This window comes from Pongo pygmaeus, chromosome 7, assembly GCF_028885625.2.
Source record: "Pongo pygmaeus isolate AG05252 chromosome 7, NHGRI_mPonPyg2-v2.0_pri, whole genome shotgun sequence".
Classification (NCBI taxonomy): Eukaryota; Metazoa; Chordata; class Mammalia; order Primates; family Hominidae; genus Pongo; species Pongo pygmaeus.
This window is the reverse complement of record NC_072380.2, coordinates 78,180,642-78,201,310: the sequence shown is the minus strand read 5'-3', so window position 1 is coordinate 78,201,310 and position 20,669 is coordinate 78,180,642. Positions and strand designations below refer to the sequence as shown.

The 20,669-nt window shown below is 37.4% G+C and overlaps 1 protein-coding gene across 4 annotated transcripts in view; it reads right to left on the bottom strand.

Moving 5' to 3' along the window:
• Positions 1-3,122: 3,122 nt before the first annotated feature.
• Positions 3,123-20,669, bottom strand: part of DNAJC5B (DnaJ heat shock protein family (Hsp40) member C5 beta) — a 124,056-nt gene continuing 106,509 nt past the window's right edge. For all 4 annotated transcript variants that reach the window (XM_054497528.1, XM_054497526.1, XM_054497527.1 and 1 more), the window contains one exon: positions 3,123-3,446. In XM_054497528.1, the coding sequence (XP_054353503.1) occupies positions 3,346-3,446 (101 nt within the window). In that variant the 3' untranslated portion in view covers positions 3,123-3,345. The remainder of the gene's footprint in view (positions 3,447-20,669) is intronic.

Genomic DNA, 20,669 nt, shown 5'->3' with positions numbered 1-20,669 from the left:
TATATAGTGCAGCTGTTAATATCGTGGCCTCAGGACCAGCCTGCTCTACTCCATAGCTAGGTGATCTTAGCCAAGTTACTTATCTTTTCTGTGTTCCAGTTACATAGTCTAAAAAATGACAGATGATGATGGTGACAGTACTTCTCTCACAGGTTGTTGTATTAAATGAATCAATATAAAGCTCTTAGGGCAGTGTCAGGTACTAAGCACTAAGACTCTTGGTTATTATTCTCTTAGAAATTTTATTTTTAATTTATGAAAGAATAAATCATCTTTCTCAAATACAAGTAAATGCACCTATGAGCCTAAGGCCAACACTTTCAAATCCTCTATTTTGGGGGATGGGATGAGAAGGGAAGAGGTAAAAGAGAGAGCTAAGAAATGCAGAATATGAGTAGGAAGGTGACTCATTTTATTTTGTTAAAACTTTACCCTTTGACTCAGAATAACATGTATCTTTCAAGTTTTGGTAGCTAAAAATTTAATTTTCTAGTACGTTACACATTGATTTAAAAAAATAATTTCCATGCCAAATACAATAAAAAATTTTTTGAAATGAAGGCATTTTATATAAAACTATTATGCTAATAAGTTAATCAATGTAGCCGGGCATGGTTGTTCACACCTGTAATCCCAGCACTTTGGGAGGCCTAGGCGGGCAGATCACCTGAGGTCAGGAGTTCGAGATCAGCCTGGCCAACATGGTGAAACCCTGTCTCTACTAAAAATACAAAAATTAGCTGGGTGTGGTGGCACGTGACTGTAGTCCCAGCTACTCGGGAGACTGAGGCACAAGAATTGCTTGAACCCAGGAGGCAGAGATTGCAGTGAGACTCTGTCTCAAAAAAATAATGATAATAAGTTAATTAATGTATAGACAGTTTTTTCGTTCTAGATATAGAATGTCACTTATTCTAAAAGAATTGAGAGAGAGATATATATATATGTGTGTGTGTTTTGGTAAAGAAAAATGCACATGTATGTTTTTTATTATGTTCTACTGTAAGACAGCAAAAAAATAAATGGATGACCCATGGAACTTTTTAAGAAGTCTCCCATTTCAGTAGCACAGTGCCCAGGATAGGTGGTAAGCTGTTGACGCGGGCTGTTCATTGGACTCTGTGCGACCACTGATGAGGCTCACGCTCAGCATTTCTCTTCTTGCCTTGAAACTTCCCTGCTAAGGGAAGACTTCTTGTGGGTTCGGAATGACTGCCAGTGCTTCTGGATAGCACTTCTGTAGACCCCCACAATATACTTCAGGAGCTCCTCCTCTGATGAAGAGTGGATTCTTGTATCTCTGTAGCTGAAGGAGCATTCTGCAGAATTCATTCCCTCATTCATAGGTATTCAAGTGCTTGCATTTGTCACACATCATTGTAACCAGAAACTAGCCCTTTGTGAGGAACATTGGCCAGAACCCCTCTAGCAATTTGATTGTACCATCTGATTCTGATTCTGATCCATGTCCTGTTCTCATCTTAACCGCTCTTGGATCAGCTTCCTGGGGAACTAGGAGTGGAGGCAAAAAATTCCACGTGAGAAAGGAAAATGAGGTCTGGGCGAGAAAGAGAAGGTGAGCTTTGTAATCTGTAAGTTGCTTTTCAAAATAGACCTAACCTTTTGCTTAAAAAGACCACAGGAAGGAAATGGAATGGCTCAAATTATCCACAGATTGCGCTATTTATCCTATTGTTTCCTCCAAATGGAAAGTAGCATTTGTTTGTTGAATACAGCGTTCTAAGCACTTGCTGGTTACTGGGGCTGTTAATACTGGGTGTCTCCATGGGTCTTGTTGGGTGAGAGAGTTTATATGCATCAAGAGTCACAGTACATTTGTCTGTGTGCGTCAACATATACAAATTCATTTAAAACCACCTCACATTTGTTGAACATTTGACTTTTCAGATTTCTTTCACTTTAGCCATTTTATCTGGTCATCCAGCAACTTGGAAGGTGGTCAGGGCAGATATGGAAACAGAGCCATAGAGAGATTAGCCACGTTATTTTCATCTCACTTGGTCACAAGGCTAGTTAATGAAAGCTTAGATTAGAACCAGGTTTCTTAACTTTCAAACCAAGGCTTTGTCTACTTGATTACATAGAAAAAGAATTTCAGTAACTAAAGAGTTAGAGCGGAATTTTAATGACTTCAGAACTGTCAGAGCTATAACACTAATTCTCACTTACAATATATATTTAGCAGATATTAACTTAATTTTTTGGGGGGGAATAAGAAACAAGAAAAAAGATAAAGGCATTTTATACAATATTATGTAAAAACATAATAAGATCTTGAAAATGCAATATTATATAAAGAATTAAGAAAGACCTAGAAAAACGAACACTTTTTCTGCCATAGTATTTTAGAAATAGAACATGGTTTCTACCACATAATAAATATAAGAATCAAACAAGCAAATGCAGAGATGACCTCTGGGATTAAATTGTGTAACATGCACAGAGCTGAGCAATTTCTGGTCAAGGCAACTAATTTTAACAAAAATGAGGTGATATGTGTTTTGGTGTAAATTTAGGCTCTAGAGTATAGAGTTTTACCCCTTCATGTGTTTTTTTTTCCCTTAGTCTGGCTAATCTGAGCCAGTTATACAAAAATTATTTTACTAGAAAATGATCAACATGCTGATGGGGCGGGTTCAGACTCAGAATGATTTTCTGGTTGACTTACAACGTTTAACCAGGTTGAAGTTTTGTTTTGTTTTGTTTTTAAGCCAATCTAAAAGTACACACAAAACCTATTTCTTCCTGGTTTTACTTACCAGTTTTCAGTAAATGCCAATTTTTAATGTTCAAAAAATATACCTTAAAAATGTGATTTTTAAAAAAATATAATCATCCCTTTCTGGCTCTTGAAACATTTCTATAACTTTATTGAATATTGACATGGAAGAGGCTCCACACACAAAAACTCTCCATAAGTTCTCATATATTTTGATGATCATGTTCGTGGTAGATATGAATATTGTGTTAAATGGAAGAAAAGTGGCTTTTGTTCTGGAATATTACTTTGGTCAGTTAGGAATCAGATCTGCCTCACATAAAGGGCAGGTTCATAAAGGCTGTACAATTCCACTGTCCTACATCAGGCAAGGAGCGTAAAATAACTCTTCAGGCCTTTATTCACCCAAATTGAATGTGTTTCATAAGAAATTCTACTCAGAAAGTCTGCATACTGAGAAAATTATATAGCAATCATGTTTTCCTCACCCAAAAATAAAACACCAAGATGGAAAAGTTCACAGCACTTTATGCCCCACACGCTCCCCTATGACCATCTGGAGACAAGACTGAACTGAGAGGAGGGACTGTGGACTCTCTGAGGGCTCAATATCTAGAGTCTGTGCAATAACTTCGAGATTCTTCTTTGATTAGCTGTGTTTTCTCATTTGCATTTGTAGGCTGGAGAAAAACTGGAAAGTCCACATCTAAAAATAAACAAAGCAAAGCAATAAACACTCTCATCATGTTACAGTTCTTTTAATGAAGCGAGTGATAGGTATTTTTGTTGAAATCATGACTGGCAAATCAACTCAATTCATAAGATATCAATATACCTACCATTTTAAGGACTTCAAAAGGGAGGAGACACTGTCTTTACTCTTTATTCAAGTTTTGTCAGTTATGGAATTATAAAACCAAAGCACCAAACCCAGCTTTCACCTGGAGGGTACTTGCTAAACCTGGTGAACTTGAACTTTAGTTTTCACCATCTTGTGGGGATACAGACAGAACCATCACATATAGTTGTGCAGATTGGAAACTGAACACTATCAAAGGGCACCTTTCATATAGACTACAACGTATATCTACAGGAAAGGTATAGTTTATATGAAAGATGCACCCTGGCATTACGTAGTGTACAATTGGATGACTGGCCCTTGTTGGGACAGGAGTCAAAACTGAGAGTTTACTTAGAGGGAGAGTCTAATAGAAATCTCCTCACATAAAGGTAGTGCCCAAAATGGTTATGCTTTCTCTAAAATAACTAAATCTACTCCTAAATCTACAGAGAGATTTGTTAGCCTTTGATTTGGGTGCTGAGTTGAGAAAGCTGCCCTAAAAATGTTCAATGGCAAGCCAATGAATACACAAGTTGGTGGACCAAGTTTTCAATACCTCTGTGTTCTAAGAAACCTCAAGATGATAATTTAGTTTAAAGAGGTCCAGTGCAAGATGTGCTCTCAGGCACTTAGCAAAAGTGAATGACCTCACCTTCAACCTAGGCCTCAAAATATCATTATAAAATTGCAAGAAACATGAGCTCATAGTAAAAACTATTAGAGGTAGAGAAATAGATGTGTGTGTGTGTGTGTGTGTGACAGAGAGAGAGAGAGAGAGAAAGAGAGAGAGAGACAGAGAGAGAGATTACATATAGAAACAATGCATGCTAAGATCCAATATAAACAGCAGAAGGCCAAATCAGACCCAGAAAGACTTCAAGAACTGCTTTTATCAGACACAGAATACAAAAGAATTATGTTTTAAAAGTAATTAAATAAAATAATAATCTTAAAAATTTTAAACAGAATTTCTGGAGATTAAAACATGGAAAAAACTTTCTTGAATTGGCTTAACAGCTAAAGAAAGAATTAGTGAAGTAGAAAACAGATTGGAAGAGATTATCCAAAATTTAAGAGAGACAAAGAGAAAATATAAAAGAGGTTAAAGGACATGATGGATAGAATTATAAGGTCTAACATATCTAACATAACTTTCAGAAAGAAATAAAAAAAAGAGAGACAATATTTGAAGATTTGATGGCTGAGCTTATTATGGAATTGATGAAATACACCAATCCATAGATCCAAGAACAAGCCAGGATAAATTAAAGAGTGCAGTGGCTCACTCCTGTAATCCCAGCACTTTTGGAGGCCGAAGCAGGCGGATCACAAGGTCAGGAGATCAAGACCATTCTGGCCAACATGGTGAAACTCTATCTCTACTAAAAATCCAAAAAATTAGCTGGGCATGGTGGCACAGACCTGTGGTCCCAGTATTCGGGAGGCTGGGCAAGGAGAATTGTTTGAACCTGGGAGGCAGAGGTTGCAGTGAGCTAAGATCACGCCACTGCATTCCAGCCTGGTGACAGAGTGAGACTATGTCTCCAAAAAAAAAAAAACAAAAAAAAACCCATATTTAAAACATCTTAGTCACATTGCAGAACAAAAGACAAGGATTTTGGGCTGGGTGCAGTGGCTCACACCTGTAATCCCAGCACTTTGGGAGGCCGAGGCAGGCAGATCACCTGAGGTCAGGAGTTCAAAACCAGCCTGGCCAAAGTGGTGAAAGCCCGTCTCTACTAAAAGTACAGAAAAAAATTAGCCAGGCGTGGTGGCAGGTGCCTGTAAGCCCAGCTATTTGGGAGGCTGGGGCAGGAGAATCACTTGAACCCGGGAGGTGGAGGTTGCAGTGAGCCAAGATTGTGCCACTGTACTCCAGCCTGGGTGACAAGAGCGAAACTCCGTCTCAAAAAAAAAAAAAAAGACAAGGATTTTAAAAGCAATCTTACTTCTCAATAGCAAATATGGAAGCTAAAACTATGGAGCTAAAAAAACTATGAGCTAAAACATATTGAAACTATGTCTCCAATACACTGAAAGAAGACATAAATCTATATTTATTGACAAACCCTCTTAATAAGTTACATTTCTTTTTTAAAAAAGCATGATAAAGATATTTTCAGACAGTAGAAACAAATTTTTCTAACTGCAGACCCAATTTAGAAGATATAATTCAGGCAGAAACAGTTATCATATGAAAGAATTGAGCTGTAAAAAGAAAATAATTGAAAAAAAACCCAGTAAATATGTCAGTAAAACCAAATAATTATTGAATATATAAAGCAATAATAAAAATTTATGAGGCTTAAAATTGAGAAAAATCTAAAATATAAAAATAATGTATCAGTCAGAAATAGGTTGATCAGGGTTAAAGTGCTACAAAATTCTTGTATTGTTCAAGAGGAGGGTAAAGATAAGAATTGACTTTAAACTTTGACAAATTAAGTGCATTTGATCAATTTTCAGGGTAATTCCAAAAGACCAGAAAAGAGAATATAATTTCCAAATCAGAGGACAGAAGGAAATCAAATAAGAAAAGACACTCTGACAATTTAAAAGAAAAAAAAAGAGAAACAGGAAAAACATGTCAACTTAAAGTGATAAATATAATGATAAAAAATTACCAGAAAGTAGGTATATGTATATATCTTATTACATGTCCAGCAGTGTTCTTAGCACTTTACGTATATTAACTCACTCAATAGTTATAATAATGCTATGAGGTAGGGTTGTTATTATAACCATTTTACAAATGAGAAAATGGGCACAGACTGTGTAACTAGGCCAAGGTTACACGGATAGTAAGTAATAGAGATGATATTCAAACCAAGGCAGTGTTTCTCAGAGGTCTGTTCTTTTCAAGACTATTTCTCTATTGCCTCTCACAAAAAGTAAGTTAGTAGAAAAAGATCAAAGTACATTATATTGAAGATAATAAATACCAATGGATATAATACTCTATTTAAAAGAAAAATATTGTTAGACTGAATTTTAAAAACCCAAGCTACATTAAAAAATAAGGATAAAAATAGAGAGTAAAATGATGAAAACATATTTACCACACAAACACTAGTGGGAAGAAAGCTAATGTAAGTATATTTTAACAGACAAAATAAGATATAAGGCAAAAGCATTTCTGGAGCTAGAAATAACTCCATAATAATAAAATGTTTAATTCACCAAGTAGCTATAAATATTCTGAACATATATATTTATAACATAACCTCAAAATCAAAATCATAAATCAAAAATCGAGAGAACTTTATAGAGAAATAGAAAAATTCATCATCACAGTGGAAAATTTGACTGCTTTCAGCACCTAACTCATGAAATCAAGCAAGGAAATCTTATGTAGAATTTGAAAAGGACTATGTTATGGACTGAATTGTGTCTTCCCAAAATTCGTATGTTGAAGTCCTAATTCCTAGTACCTTACGATGTGATCATATTTGGAGATAGGGTCTTTAAAGAGGTAATTAAGTTAGAAGGAAGTCACTAGAGTGGGCCCTAATCCAATAGGACTGGTGTCCTAATAAGAAGAGATTTGGACACAGAGGAAACACCATGTGAAATCACAGGGAGATGAACAGCTACAAAACAAGAAGAGGGGTGTCAGAAGAAACCAACCCTGCTTCCTTGATGTCTGACTTCTGACCTCCAGAACTGTGAGAGAATAAATTTCTGTTGTTTAAACCCCCAGTTTGTAGTACTTTGTTATGGCTGCCTTAGCAAACTAATATATACAATAAATTAGCTTTATTCAATAGACATATATGGAACAATGAACCTAACAAATGCAGAATGTGTTGTTTTGAAGCAGTGTAGAACATTCATAAAAACTGGCTAAGTTCCAGGCTGTACAGCAAGTCCTAAGACATTTCAAAGCACTGGTATCATAGTGTTGACATTTTCTGATCACAGAGCAGTCAAGTTAGATACAAACAACAAAAAGTAACCTCGAAATCCCAAGATTGAAAATTAAGATATACACAGGCCTAACTTAAAGAAAAAATCATAATAGAAATCAGAAAATATTTAGAACTCAGATGATGAGAACAATGTAAGAATGTGTGTGTGTGTGTGTGTGTGTGTGTGTGTGTGTGTGTGAAGCTAAAGTATAACTTATAGGAAAATTCAAAATTTATAGTCTTAAATTTTTAAGGTAAGAACAGAGGAGGGGCTGAAAATTAAGAAGTACAAAAATTAAGAAGTTAGAAAATAAACAAAATAAACTGAGAAATAAGAAAGAAAAAAGAAAGAAAGAAAGAAGGAAAGAAAAAGAAACTAAGTAGAAACAATCAACAAAACCAAAAATTGTTCATTTGAGAAGACTGATAAGATTGTAAGACATGTGGTAAGAATGGTTAAAAAAAGAAAAGAGAGAGAGAAAGCAGAAATGACCAGTGTAAAGAATAAAAAACAGAATAATCATGCAGATACTATAGATGTATAAAGGGTAAGAGGAAATCTTGAAGAAACCATTTTTTCTTTTTGTAAATAAAGAAGGGAAACTTAACTGGTCTATAAACATTAAGTAAATTAAATCAATAGTTTAAAATTTGCACAGTTACATGCTATCCCAGAAAGTTCTTCAAAATCCTGTAGAAAGAACCCCAGTATTACACAAACTCTCCAAGAGAAGTAAAAAACAAAGGAATACTTCGTAATTTACTTCATGAGGCATAATCTTGATACAAAATACAGTAAGGAAAGTTCGAGAAAGGGAAATTATAGACCACTCTCATTAACATTGTCACAAACATCTAAAACAAAATATTGACCAGCTAATTTCATCAAATAATACAATAGTTAATACATGAAGACTATGCTGAGTTTAATTATCTAAGGAGTGCAAGGTTGTTTTAATATTGGAAAACCAATTCATATAATTCACCACATTAACAGATCAAAGGAGAAAAATCATGACCATCTCTGATGAAGAAAAAAATTTGAAAAAATTTTACATCCGTGATCAAATATGAAGGTCTAACAAAATAGGAATAGAAGACAGTTTTCTTAACCTGATCAAAAACCTACAGCAAACCTACTAATTATGACACAACCCTGAAAGTACCTTCTCTTCAACATTTTACTAGTAGTCTTGGCAAACACAGAAAGGCAAAACAAAAAATGGGTTCACATACTTGGTGTGGTTTAAAAAAATAAAAAATGATAAGAGATGGAGGGGAAGAATCAAAACTGTCAGTACTCACAGATGAGACAAACAGTTATGTAGAAACCCTAAAGAATTTACAGGTAAATAATTAAAATTAGCAAGAGAGTTTAGCTAGTTTCTTGGATTCAAAAATCAATGTTTTTAAAAGTACATTTCTATATGCCAGAAAACAAGTAGAAAAATACATATATAATTGATTGGTAGTAAGAAAAACGGTAAAGTATTCAAAAATAAATGTAATAAAGATATAGAAAATACATCCTTAGTGAAAGCCAATAAATGACGAAATATACCATGTCACATACTAAAAGACTCAAATTCTTGAAGGTGTCAATTCTACCTGTTGATCTGTAGATTCACTGCAATTCTAACCAAGATCCTAAAAAGTTTTGCTTAGGGAATTCTTGTTAAATAACTTGACAAAAACCTGATTTTGAGATTTATATAAGAAAGCAAAATGCTAAGGATATATGACTCTCCTAAAGTACAAGTGAGGAGGACTTGCTTAAACAGATATTAGGGATTGTTATAAATGGGCTTGGTATTGCATAAAAAAAAAAAGACCAATGGACTAGAACAGAAAGCCCAGAAACTGCTCCATATATCTATTGAAACTTAATGTTTATCAAAACCAAAATTAGAAATCAGTGTGCTGAAACAATTTGTTTTCTATCTGGAAAAAAATGAAATTGGAGTCCCACATCATACCACATGTAAAAATCAATTCCAGGTGATTAAACTCTTATATGTGAAAAGGCAAAACTATAAAACTTTGAAAATCTATATAAGAGAACATCTTTATATGTTTGAGGTAGTACAGGATTTCTTAATCAAACCACAAAAATCACTAAACATAAAGGTAGAGACTGAAAGTCTGTCTACATTAAAATCAAGAACTTTGATTCATCAAGAAATACCATAAAGAGTAGAACACCAAGTCACAAACTGGGAGAATATGTTTTAAATAAACATAATCAATGAAGAATCAATACCCAGAATATTTTAAAAATCAGAAAGGAAAAGGCAGATGATATAATTTCAAAACCTGCAAAAGATCTGAATGGGCATTTCATAGAAGGGGAAACCCAAATGAGCAATGAACATATGAAAAGATGTTCAATTTTAATCAAGGAGATAAAAATTAGAACCACAATGACACACCATTTCCCACCTACTAGATTGTCACACATTTACCATCTGGGGATGTCAAGTGGAGGCAAGGGTGTGGGGCAACAGGAACTCTCGTTAACTGTTAGTGGGCATGCAAATTAGTGCAATGATTTTGCAGAACTGCTTGATGTTACCTAATAAGGTGTACAAGTGCATATCCTTTGACTAAGTAATTGCATCCTCCGTATATACCTAGAAAAACTCTAGCATTCATGCACCAGAAAATACATGCAAGAACATTCATAACAGCACCGTTTGTAATGGCAAAAAGTGGACAGTACTCAAATGTCCATTAGCAGTAGAATGGATAAGTAAATTATGGGATGTTCTCCTAAAATATTATACAACAGTGAAAATACATGAATGACAGCCACAATGTGAATGAATGTCAGGACAACGCTGAATGGAGCACCCACAGACATAAAATGGGAATAACAGACACTGCGGGCTGCTAGAGTGGGAAGGGGAGAAGCAGACATGGGTTGAAAAACTAACTATTGGGTACTATGCTCACTACCTGGGTGACAGGATCTGTACCCCACACTTCAGCATCACACAATATACCCATGTAACAACGCTGCACATGTACTCACGAATCTAAAATAAAAGTTGAAACTACTTCTTTAAAAAAAGAAATATTACACAGTAAAAATAAAGTTGAAGAAAGATAATTATTGCATATAAATCTATTCATTTAAAGTTTAACAATAGGGAAAACCAAGCAGTATGCCATTAGGATTATAAATATAGTTGTAATACTAAAAAGAATAGTAAGAACTGGTTACACATGATTTAAGATCATTACATCTGAGGAGGGAAGAGCAAACAAGGAGCTCTAAAGGTGATGGTAACATTCTTTTTCTGAGGTAGAAACTCAGGTCATATTTATTTGTATCATTTAATATTTGAGAAAAACAATAACAGATAAAGGAGTTAGGTGAATTTCCCCCAGAACCTCAACCAGTATCTTAGAGAGCTGAGGCCTGAGCCAGGATTGTCTGACTCCACAGCCCTCTGTCCTAGCCCCTGGCGTGGACTGCCCTCAAGGTAGCTGGTGTAATAGGCTGAGTCACCTTTGCCCTGTCCCTTTTTGTGAATGTTAATGCCTTGCTTAGGCCTGTGATTTCCTCCACTCGCTGTGCTGCGTGAATTTGCAGAGAGCAAAGGACTCTCCTTTTCTGAAGGAAGGCTGTTCAGTTTCTTTTTCCAGTCAAATCTTGGTCTACTCTCTCCCCTACTATATATTTTTAAAATTGAGATGAGATTCACATAACTTAAAATCAACCACTTTAAAGTGAACAATTCAGTGGCATTGAGTACATATACAGTTAATGTATGACTCACACTTTGTCTAATTGCAAAACATTTTTATCTCCCCAAAAGGAAACCCAGTCCCCATTAAACAGTTGCTCTCTATTCTTCCTGCCCCACAGGCCCTGGCAACCACCAATCTACTTTCTGCCTCTTTGGATTGACCTATTCTGAATATCTCATATAAATGGAATCGTACAATGTTTGTCCTTTTGTGTCTGATTTCTTCCATCTAGCATGATCTTCCCAGGTTCATCCACATTGTAGCATCCACGTGTATCAGTACCTCATTCCTTTTTATGGCCAAATAATATTTCACCTCCCTTCTATATTTTTGCATTTTTCTCCATGGAGTCTCTCAGGTCCTTTTCCCCCTTTCCTAGGTAATCCTACCACTCTTGCACTTCCCTAGCACACTGGGAATGGGGATTCCAGCTACTTCCACTTATCACGTTTCATTTTGATGGTTTGAACCTTTGTCTAAGCATATCTTAGTTTGGGTTTCTTTGCAAAAATAGTCATTGCACAACTTCTGCTTCATTCGATTACTTGATAAAACTATTCAATAGAACAGCCCAATATGACTCTACCTGCCTTGCCTGGCATGCAAAGCTCCATTCACCATCTTATCCACAGGAGTACGGGGAGAGGCTGTGACAATTCTTTGCGTGTACTAAGATTGGTCCCTTCTAGAGTGCACCATCCCCAGAATCCACTACCCCTCAACTCCTCCTCCTTCTTAAAGTCTTCTGCTTTAGATGTCACTTCCTGGGAAAGTGTTCTCAGCCTGCATGCAGGTGAGGCCCCAAGTGCTCACTTTCACAGCCCCTGTGCTTCTCTTTTGGCAGACTTATTGTACCTGTAAATTAACTGGTTCTTCATGTGATTATTTACTTAATATTTGTCTCCCCTTCTCCCCTTCTAGTTTGTAAAGTCCAAAGTACCAGGAACTATGTCTTCATTTTCTCTAGCCCCTGGCATGGCATCAGGCAAATACTAAGTGCTCAGTAAATGTTTGCTGTTGAAAGACTATCTCAATAAACCTGACCAGTAAGTTTGCTGACTGAAACTTGATGGCCAAAAATCAAAGAAATCTTGGGTTCATGTTGAGCTGCTTTTTGGGGTAGCATTCAGAGCTGACAAACCTGTCCTACTGCTCTGGCCCGAGACCTTGATGGTGCTTGCTTGATATTTTCATATAAAGAAGAAGCAAAGCATTCTTGACTAGTTGCAAGCATTGTTTTCCATGTATTATTTTTAGAAATTGATTCCTTTTGACTGGGGGAAAGGGGTAGGAAGAAGCTTGAGTGGGGAGTGGCAAAAAGGGGAAGGATGAATTTAATCTCTTCCTTGGTGCCTTTTTCCTGGGCAGTAAGATGTGATGAATACTAAATAGCAAATGTAATAAATGTCTCAATATCTTGGCCAAGAGCGAGAGTCTAATTACAAGCCATATGGCCTCTTCATCTCAGTGGTTGTGTGGTTGTGAATGTATTTGGGTTTTATCCAGGTGAGTGGCAAGAACAGTTAAGCAGTCAACAGATTTTTCCATGCACTGAATCTCACATTTTTAGATCCAAGGTCAATAATATAAAACACTTTCTCTTTTATTCTCGCTCCTTTAAAAAAAATTGGGGAAATCATGACTCTACAGTTTTTTTGTTTGTTTGTTTGTTTGTTTTAGGGTTTAGCTGGAAATTTTGGTTGGATGTCATTCTACTGCCTTCAGCTTGGAAAAACCAAACTGAATTTAGATCTTATATTTTGGGTTTGCTTTGCCAGGGTGTTCAGAGGTAACTGGTTCCAATTTGGGCTCTTGCTTCCATACCTTCTCTCTCTCTCTCTCCCCCCCCCCCACACACACACACAGACATGCACACACACACACATGCCTGCACGCACACACACTACATACACATACATTGTCCCATGAAACAAGGCTCTCTCTCAAGATGGTCTGTAAAGCCCTCATAGTGGAATTCTGATTTCATTGTGGCCTTCAGCTGCTAGAGGAGTATAGGGTCTAAGTGAGCTTTTTTAAAATATACCACCCAAAATTTCACAAAGTAGAACTCCTAATTTGTGAACATATGAAAGTAAGGGAAATAAGTTGGTACCTATTACCTTTTACCTTTAAGGTTTCAAATTTTCAAAGACAACAAAACTGGGGAAGGGTTCCCCCAAGACACTATCTATCTTCCATTTGATCTTGATTGATTCATAAGAACAATATAATGCCTCTGTGTTCCTGGGATCCCACTGGGAGTATATTTCTATTTTAAGAAAGACATAGGAATCTGCTTAAAAGTTCTGTAGTTGCCAGTGAATACTGAAGATGCCACTGTTTGAACTTTCCCCCCTTTACTTCTTAAAGGTAGAAGCTGGATTATACTTTCTGATATAGTTTAAAGGGACATAAAAACCCAAACAAATCTCTCCCTTCTGCTACCAAATCCCACCCTGTACCACCACTATTGAACAGAGATTGGTACAATTTTGTATCATCAAAAGGTATCTTAGACTTTAGCTAGAGTCAAGGAGTAGGCATGTTTGAATATGCACATAATAACAAATATGCAAGAAAAAGTCTTAGATACATAATTAGAATGGTTAAAACTATCTTACGGCAGGTGAAAAATATTTCTAATAGTTTTTATAAGTCAACAGTTAAGAAAGGATTTGATATTTCAAATTTGGATTTAATAAATTAAGAAATAGTTATAACATGTACTTAAACATGTACTTAACATGTACTTAAAAGTGAAATTTGTGGTGTTTGTCACTGATATGGTTTGGCTCTGTGTTCCCACACAAATCTCATCTTGAATAGTAATCCCCTACATGTCGAGGGAGGTGATTGAATCACGGAGACGCTTTCCCCCATGCTGTTCTCTTGGTAGTGAGTTATCACAAGATCTGATTAGATTAAAAGTGTGGCACTTCCCTTTCACTCACTCCTCTCTCTCCTGTCGCCTTGTGAAGAAGGTGCTTGCTTCTCCTTCACCTTCCTCCATGACTGTAAATTTCCTGAGGCCTCCCCAGCCATGCAGAACTGTGAGGTCAATTAAACCTCTTTTGTTTATAAATTACCCAGTCTCAGGTGGTATCTTTATAGCAGAGTGATAACAGACTAATACAGAAAATTGGTACAGGCAGAGTGGGGTACTGCTATAAAGATAACCTGAAAATATGGAAGTGACTTTGGAACTGGGTAACAGTCAGAGGTTGGAACAGTGTGGAGTGCTCTGAAGAAGACAGGAAGATGTGGGAAAGTTTGGAACTTTCTAGAGACTTGTTGAATGGCTTTGACCAAAATGCTGATAGTGATATGAACAATGAAGTCCAGGCTGAGGTGGTCTCAGATGGAGATGAGGAGCTCGTTGGGAACTGAAGCAAAGGTCACTCATGCTATGCTTTAGCAAAGAGACTGACAGCATTTTGCCCCTGCCCTAGAGATCTGTGGAACTTTGAACTTGAAAGAGATGATTTAGGGTATCTGGTGGAAGAAATTTCTAAGCAGCAAAGCATTCAAGAGGTGATCTGGCTGATTCTGAAAGCCTTCAGTTATATGTGTTCACAAAGAGATGGTTTGAAATTGGAATTTATGTTTAAAAGGCAAGCAGAGCATAAGGTTTGGAAAATTTGCAGCCTGACTATATGGTAGAAAAGAAAAATCCATTTTCTGGGGAGGAATTCAAGCCTGCTGCAGAAATTTGCATAAGTAACAAGAAGCTGAATGTCAATAGCCAAGATGATGGGGAAACTATCTCCAGGGCATGTACAGACCTTCACAGAAGGCCCACCCATCACAAGCCTGGAGGCCTAGGAGAAAAAAAAATGGCTTCTTGGGCCAGGGCCACTGCTCTCTGCAGCTTCAAGACTTGGTGCCCTGCATCCCAGCCACTCCAGCTCCAGACGAGGCTGAAAGGGGCCAAGGTACAGCTAAGGCTATTGCTTCAGAGGGTGCCTCAAACCTTGGTGGCTTCCACTTGGTATTGGGCCTGCTGGTGTGCAGAAAACAAGAGTTGAACTTTGGGATCCTCTGCCTAGATTTCAGAGGATGTATGGAAATGCCTGGATGTTCAGGCAGAAGTCTGCTGCAGGGGTAAAGCCCTCATGGAGAGCCTCTGCTAGGGCAATGCAGAAGGGAAATATGGGTTTGGAACCCCCACATGCAGTCCCCACTGGGGCACTGCCTAGTGGAGCTGTGAGAAGAAGGCTACCATCCTCCAAATCCCAGAAAGGTAGATCCATCAATAGCTTGCACCAAGAACCTGGAAAAGCCACAGGCACTCAATACCAGCTGGGAAAAGCAGCTGCAGGGGCTGTACCCTGCAGAGCCACAGGGGCGGAGCTGCCCAAGGTTGTGGGAGCCCACCTCTTGCATCAACATGCCCTGGATATGAGACATAAAGTCAAAGGAGATTTTGGAGCTTCAAGATTTAATGACTGCCCAGCCAGGTTTCAGACTTGTCTGGGGCCTGTGGTCCCTTTGTTTTGACCAGTTTCTCCCATTTGGAATGGGAACATTTACCCAATGCCTGTACCTCCATTGTATCTTGGAAGTAACTAACTTCCTTTTGATTTTACAGGCTCATAGGTAGAAGGGACTTGCCTTGTCTCAGATGAGACTTTGGACTTGGACTTTTGAGTTAATGCTGGAATGAATTAAGACTTTTGGGGACTGTTGGGAAGGCATGATTTGTTTTGAAATGTGAAAAGGACATGAGGTTTGGGAGGGGCCAGGGGCAGAATGATATGGTTTGGCTCTGCACCCCTATCAAATTTAATCTCAAATTGTAATCTCCATGTGTCGAGGGAGGGACCTGGTGGAAGGTGACTGGATTATGGGGCTGGTTTCCCTCATCCCGTTCTCACGATAGTGAGTGAGTTCTCATGAGATCTGAAAGTTTAAAAGTGTGGCACTTCCCCTTTGCTCACTCTCTCTCTCACCTGCCACCTTGTGAAGAAGGTGCTTCCTTCTCTTTCACCTTCTGCCATGATTGTAAGTTTCCTGAGGCCTCCTCAGCCATGTGGAACTGTGAGTCAATTAAATCTCTTTTGCTTATAAATTACCCATACTCTGGTTGTATCTTTATAACAGTGTGAAAACAGACTAATACAGTAAGTGAATTCAAACCATAAATGTATTTCCCTAGTTAACCCCTGTTCCTTTCTCTTATTTGTTAGTATAGTAAGGTATAAGAAGACAAACTGTTAAGTAGCTATTACTTTTATTCTGGAGTAAAGATTGCCCATCAGTTTTACTATACTTTGCATCTTGACATTTCTGGATAAAAGATGGGGAGAATAATAGAAGAAAGGACTGCTAACCATATTTCCTTAAAATCAGTGCTCATGTATGAAAAATTAATTTCCTGTGGTAATCTTCATATGCTGGTCAAATCTCCAAGTACAATATAATAATCTGTAACATAGCATTTAGATGGGTAATTAATATAAAGCCCTGGCTCCACTTAGTCTTCCCCATCCCACCTTGTCTCATCTTAATTAGTTTTCCCCTTCCCTAAAACCAGAGTATTATGCTCTGGAGGCATTTTGCCTTCTTCCTTGGCAGTGAGGATTGGCTCCTCTGTTCTTTTAAACATCCTTATATAATGTAGATTTTAAAATGTAAATGTAAAGTTAGCTAATAGTTCCTTCAAAGAAAAATTTCTGTTGGCAAAAGTCATCAAACTTGAAGTGCTGATTTATAGTCCACACAAGGAAATATCCTCAGTAGTGGCTATATAACTTGCCAAACCCAGTTCAAAATGAAAATGTGAGGTACCTTATTCAACAATTAAGAATTTTAAGACAGTGATAGCACAGCAGCAAACCAAGTGCTAGAAATCTTAGGCAGTGCAACAAGGCAAGAAAAAGAAACAAAAGGAATGCAGATTGGAATGGAAGAAATAAAATTGTTTCTATTTGTAGGTGATATAATTGTCTGCATAGAAAATCCCAAGGAATTTACACACACACAAAAATCCAAACTGTTAAATGAGTTTAGCAAAGACATGGGATACAAAGACAATACAAAAAGAAATTGTAAATACTTGCAATGAACGACTGCAAACAAAATTAAAACCAGTGCCACTTACAATAGCTCTCTCCAAAATGAAATACTTAGGTACCCATTTAACAAGACATTACCAGCTTTGTATGCTGAAAACTCAAAATGTTCATGAAAGAAATCAAATGAGACCTGGATAAGTAGAGATACATACTGTTGATGGATTGGAATATTCAACATAGTAAAGATGTCAATTCTTTCCAAGCTGATCTACAAATTTAATGCAATTCCAATAAAAATCCCAGCAGGATTTTTCTGTAGATATAGACAACTTGATTCTAAAATTTATATAGAAAGCAAAGATACTAGAAGAGCCAAAACAATTTTGTAAAAAAAAAATAAAGTTGGAAGAATCACACTACCTGATTTTAAGGCTTACTTTAAAGCTACAAGAGAGCAAGACAGTGTGGAATTGATGAAGAGACAGATACATAGAACAATGGGACAGACTAGAGAGTACAGGAATAGGTCCATAGAAATATGGCCAATTGATTTTTTTTTCTTTTTGAGATGGAGTCTCGCTCTGTTGCCCAGGCTGGAGTGCAGTGGCATGATTTTGGCTCACTACAAGCTCCACCTCCTGGGTTCACGCCATTCTCCTGCCTCAGCCTCCCGGGTTTATTTTTATTTTTATTTTTATTTTTCTGAGACGGAGTCTTGCTCTATCGCCCAGGCTGGAGTGCAGTGGCATGATCTCTGCTCACTGCAACCTCTCCCTCCCGGATTCAAGCAATTCTCGTGCCTCAGCCTCCTGAGTAGGTGGGATTACAGGCACCTGCCACCGTGCCCAGCTAATTATTGTATTTTTAGTAGAGACAGGGTTTCACTGTGTTGGCCAGGCTGGTCTTGAACTCCTGGCCTCAAGTGATCCACCAGCCTCAGCCTCCCAAAGTGCTGGGATTACAGATGTGAGCCACTGTGCTCGGCCCTGGCCAATTGATTTTTGGCAAAGATGGAAAGACAATCCAATGAAGAAAGGATACATAGTAGAGACCATGTAGAGGATACAGAGAACATTTTCAACAAATGGCCTTAGAACAATTAGGTTCCATATTGAAGAAGAAAAAAAAAGAGTCTGGACCTAAATCTCACACCTTATATGAAAATTAACTCAAAATGCAGCATAAATCTAAATGTTAAACATAAAACTCAAAAACTTTTAGAAAACATTGGAGAAAGTCTTTATGACGTAAAGTTAGTCTGAGTCCTCAACATAACACCACAAAAGCACAATCAACTTAAAAAAAACTGATAAATATGATTTCATCAAAATTTTCCTCTGCAAAGAAGCAGGAAAAGGGCATAATAACATGTGGATACCACATTTTTGTAAAACAAAAAAAAATTTGCACAAAAATTGTATAAATGTAGTTGTGTTTTGGTATCCTTGAGTGGTGCCTAAGGGTGAACTGTAGAGTTATGTTGGACTCTATGCCCTCCTTTGGTGGTTGAATTTTTATGGGCATTTCTTACTTATAAACAAAGTCCTAAACCTCCCCACCACAGGCAGCTTTCAAATGAGCAGCTGGCTAGAAAAGCCATGCAGAGGTGAGGGTTGATTCCTCAGATTCCTCCCAAGTCTAAAATCCTAAGATTTTATGATTAGATCCTACCTAAGAGTGAAGGATTCCCCAAGTGAGAAAAAGTTTGCCATTTTTGAATTAAATTTCAGAATCACTAAAATAAGATTCTTAAAGCCCTAGTGTCATACCAGTGCCTTCTAATGGATTCAAACCTTGATGAATGCTGTTTATTCTTTGTCTTGAGTCACTTGATTTTTAAGTGGCTAGTAGACTCTTTCAAGTGCATTTTCTTAAAGAACCTTAAGTGAGTCCCCTTCTTTCGCAGAGCAGATGCAAGTGCAGTCCATTTATTGGACCACAGTACAGAAAGCTTAGTCTTCAGATGAAGTCTGATTTTCATCCTTAACAAGCCTGAGCTCTGGATTAGTGGAGTACAAACGTTAATCTAACTAATACAACCAACTGCAAATAAGGCATAGTTCCTTATAAGGAAAGGGTAGATCCAAGAGCAGTGCTGGATTTACTGCACAGTTAATGAAACTTCAGCTCAGGGACCCTCACCTGTGCACAGCCTTCCAAGGACCTGTTGGGGCCCTAACGATGTGTTCACATTTTTTGTTATTTGCAAAAGACAGATATTTTGGCTACAATCAACAAAAACATCTCTTTCCACTTTGACTTTCCTTCCATCACATTTCTCTGTCTGATGAGTGGCAGCAGAGGGACTGTAAACATTTTGGGGATTTGATTAAGGGGATAAAGAGTTAGGGATAGGTTTCAGTGGAATTTAGTGGGATATGTTTTTGTGGTTTGCAGCAACTCTGTTTGTTAATTATTGTTAGCCCTACGAGTGTAGAAATGACTTTAGGTAGATTCCTACAGCTCACTGTGCCAATTCACTTGCTGAGGGGACATGAAAATCTAAACCAGAGGTGATGTTACAAAATGTGAATGTGTCCATTGGGCTCTAATGCTGGGAGTACTGGTTGGAGTAAGGACAACAAGGTTTGAAATGTACAGAATCAAAGGTGTTCTGTGGAAAATTCCTCCAAATCTTATATCTTCTATATGAAATAAACTAAATAAGTGTTTTCCTGAATTTGACAACAATCCCTAAAAATGTAGACGTTATCAATAATGAGTTGTAAAGCTGAAATAAACTTTTCTAATTTACCAGTAATAAAACTTTTTGATCAAACATGCTAGAGGAAAGGCAGATTTTTCTATTTTTTTTCATAGAAAATATTTCAAAATGGCCAGGTGTGGTGGCTCACACCTATAATCCTAACACTTTGGGAGGCCAAGGCAGGAGGATCACGAGGTCAGGAGATCAAGACCATCCCGGCTAACACGGTGAAACCCAATCTCTACTAAAAATACAAAAAATTAGCCAGGTGTGGTGGCACATGCCTGTAGTCCCATCTACTTGGGAGGCTGAGGCAGGAGAATTGCTTGAACCCAGGAGGCGGTGGTTGCAGTGAGCTGAGATCGTGCCACTGCACTCCAGCCTCGGCAACAGAGAGAGACAGACTTCGTCTCAAAAAAAAAAAAAAAAAAAAAAAAAGAAAAGAAAAGAAAAGAAAATATTACAAAATTATTGCTGTATTAATATGAAGAAGCAATCAATGGATATGCAGCCGCAAAGCCTCAGGGGGAGCGTATTGCAGAGGTGTGCCAGACAGTTAATTAAACAATTGTGATTTTTCTAGATTTTGTGAAATTTATGGTATTGTTAAGTATTTAAGCCTTGCAATTTGTTGTGATTTCTTTTTCTCATTCTAAATATATATTCACTTTCAGATCTAATTTTGTGTTCTTTTTCTTAAAGAGGT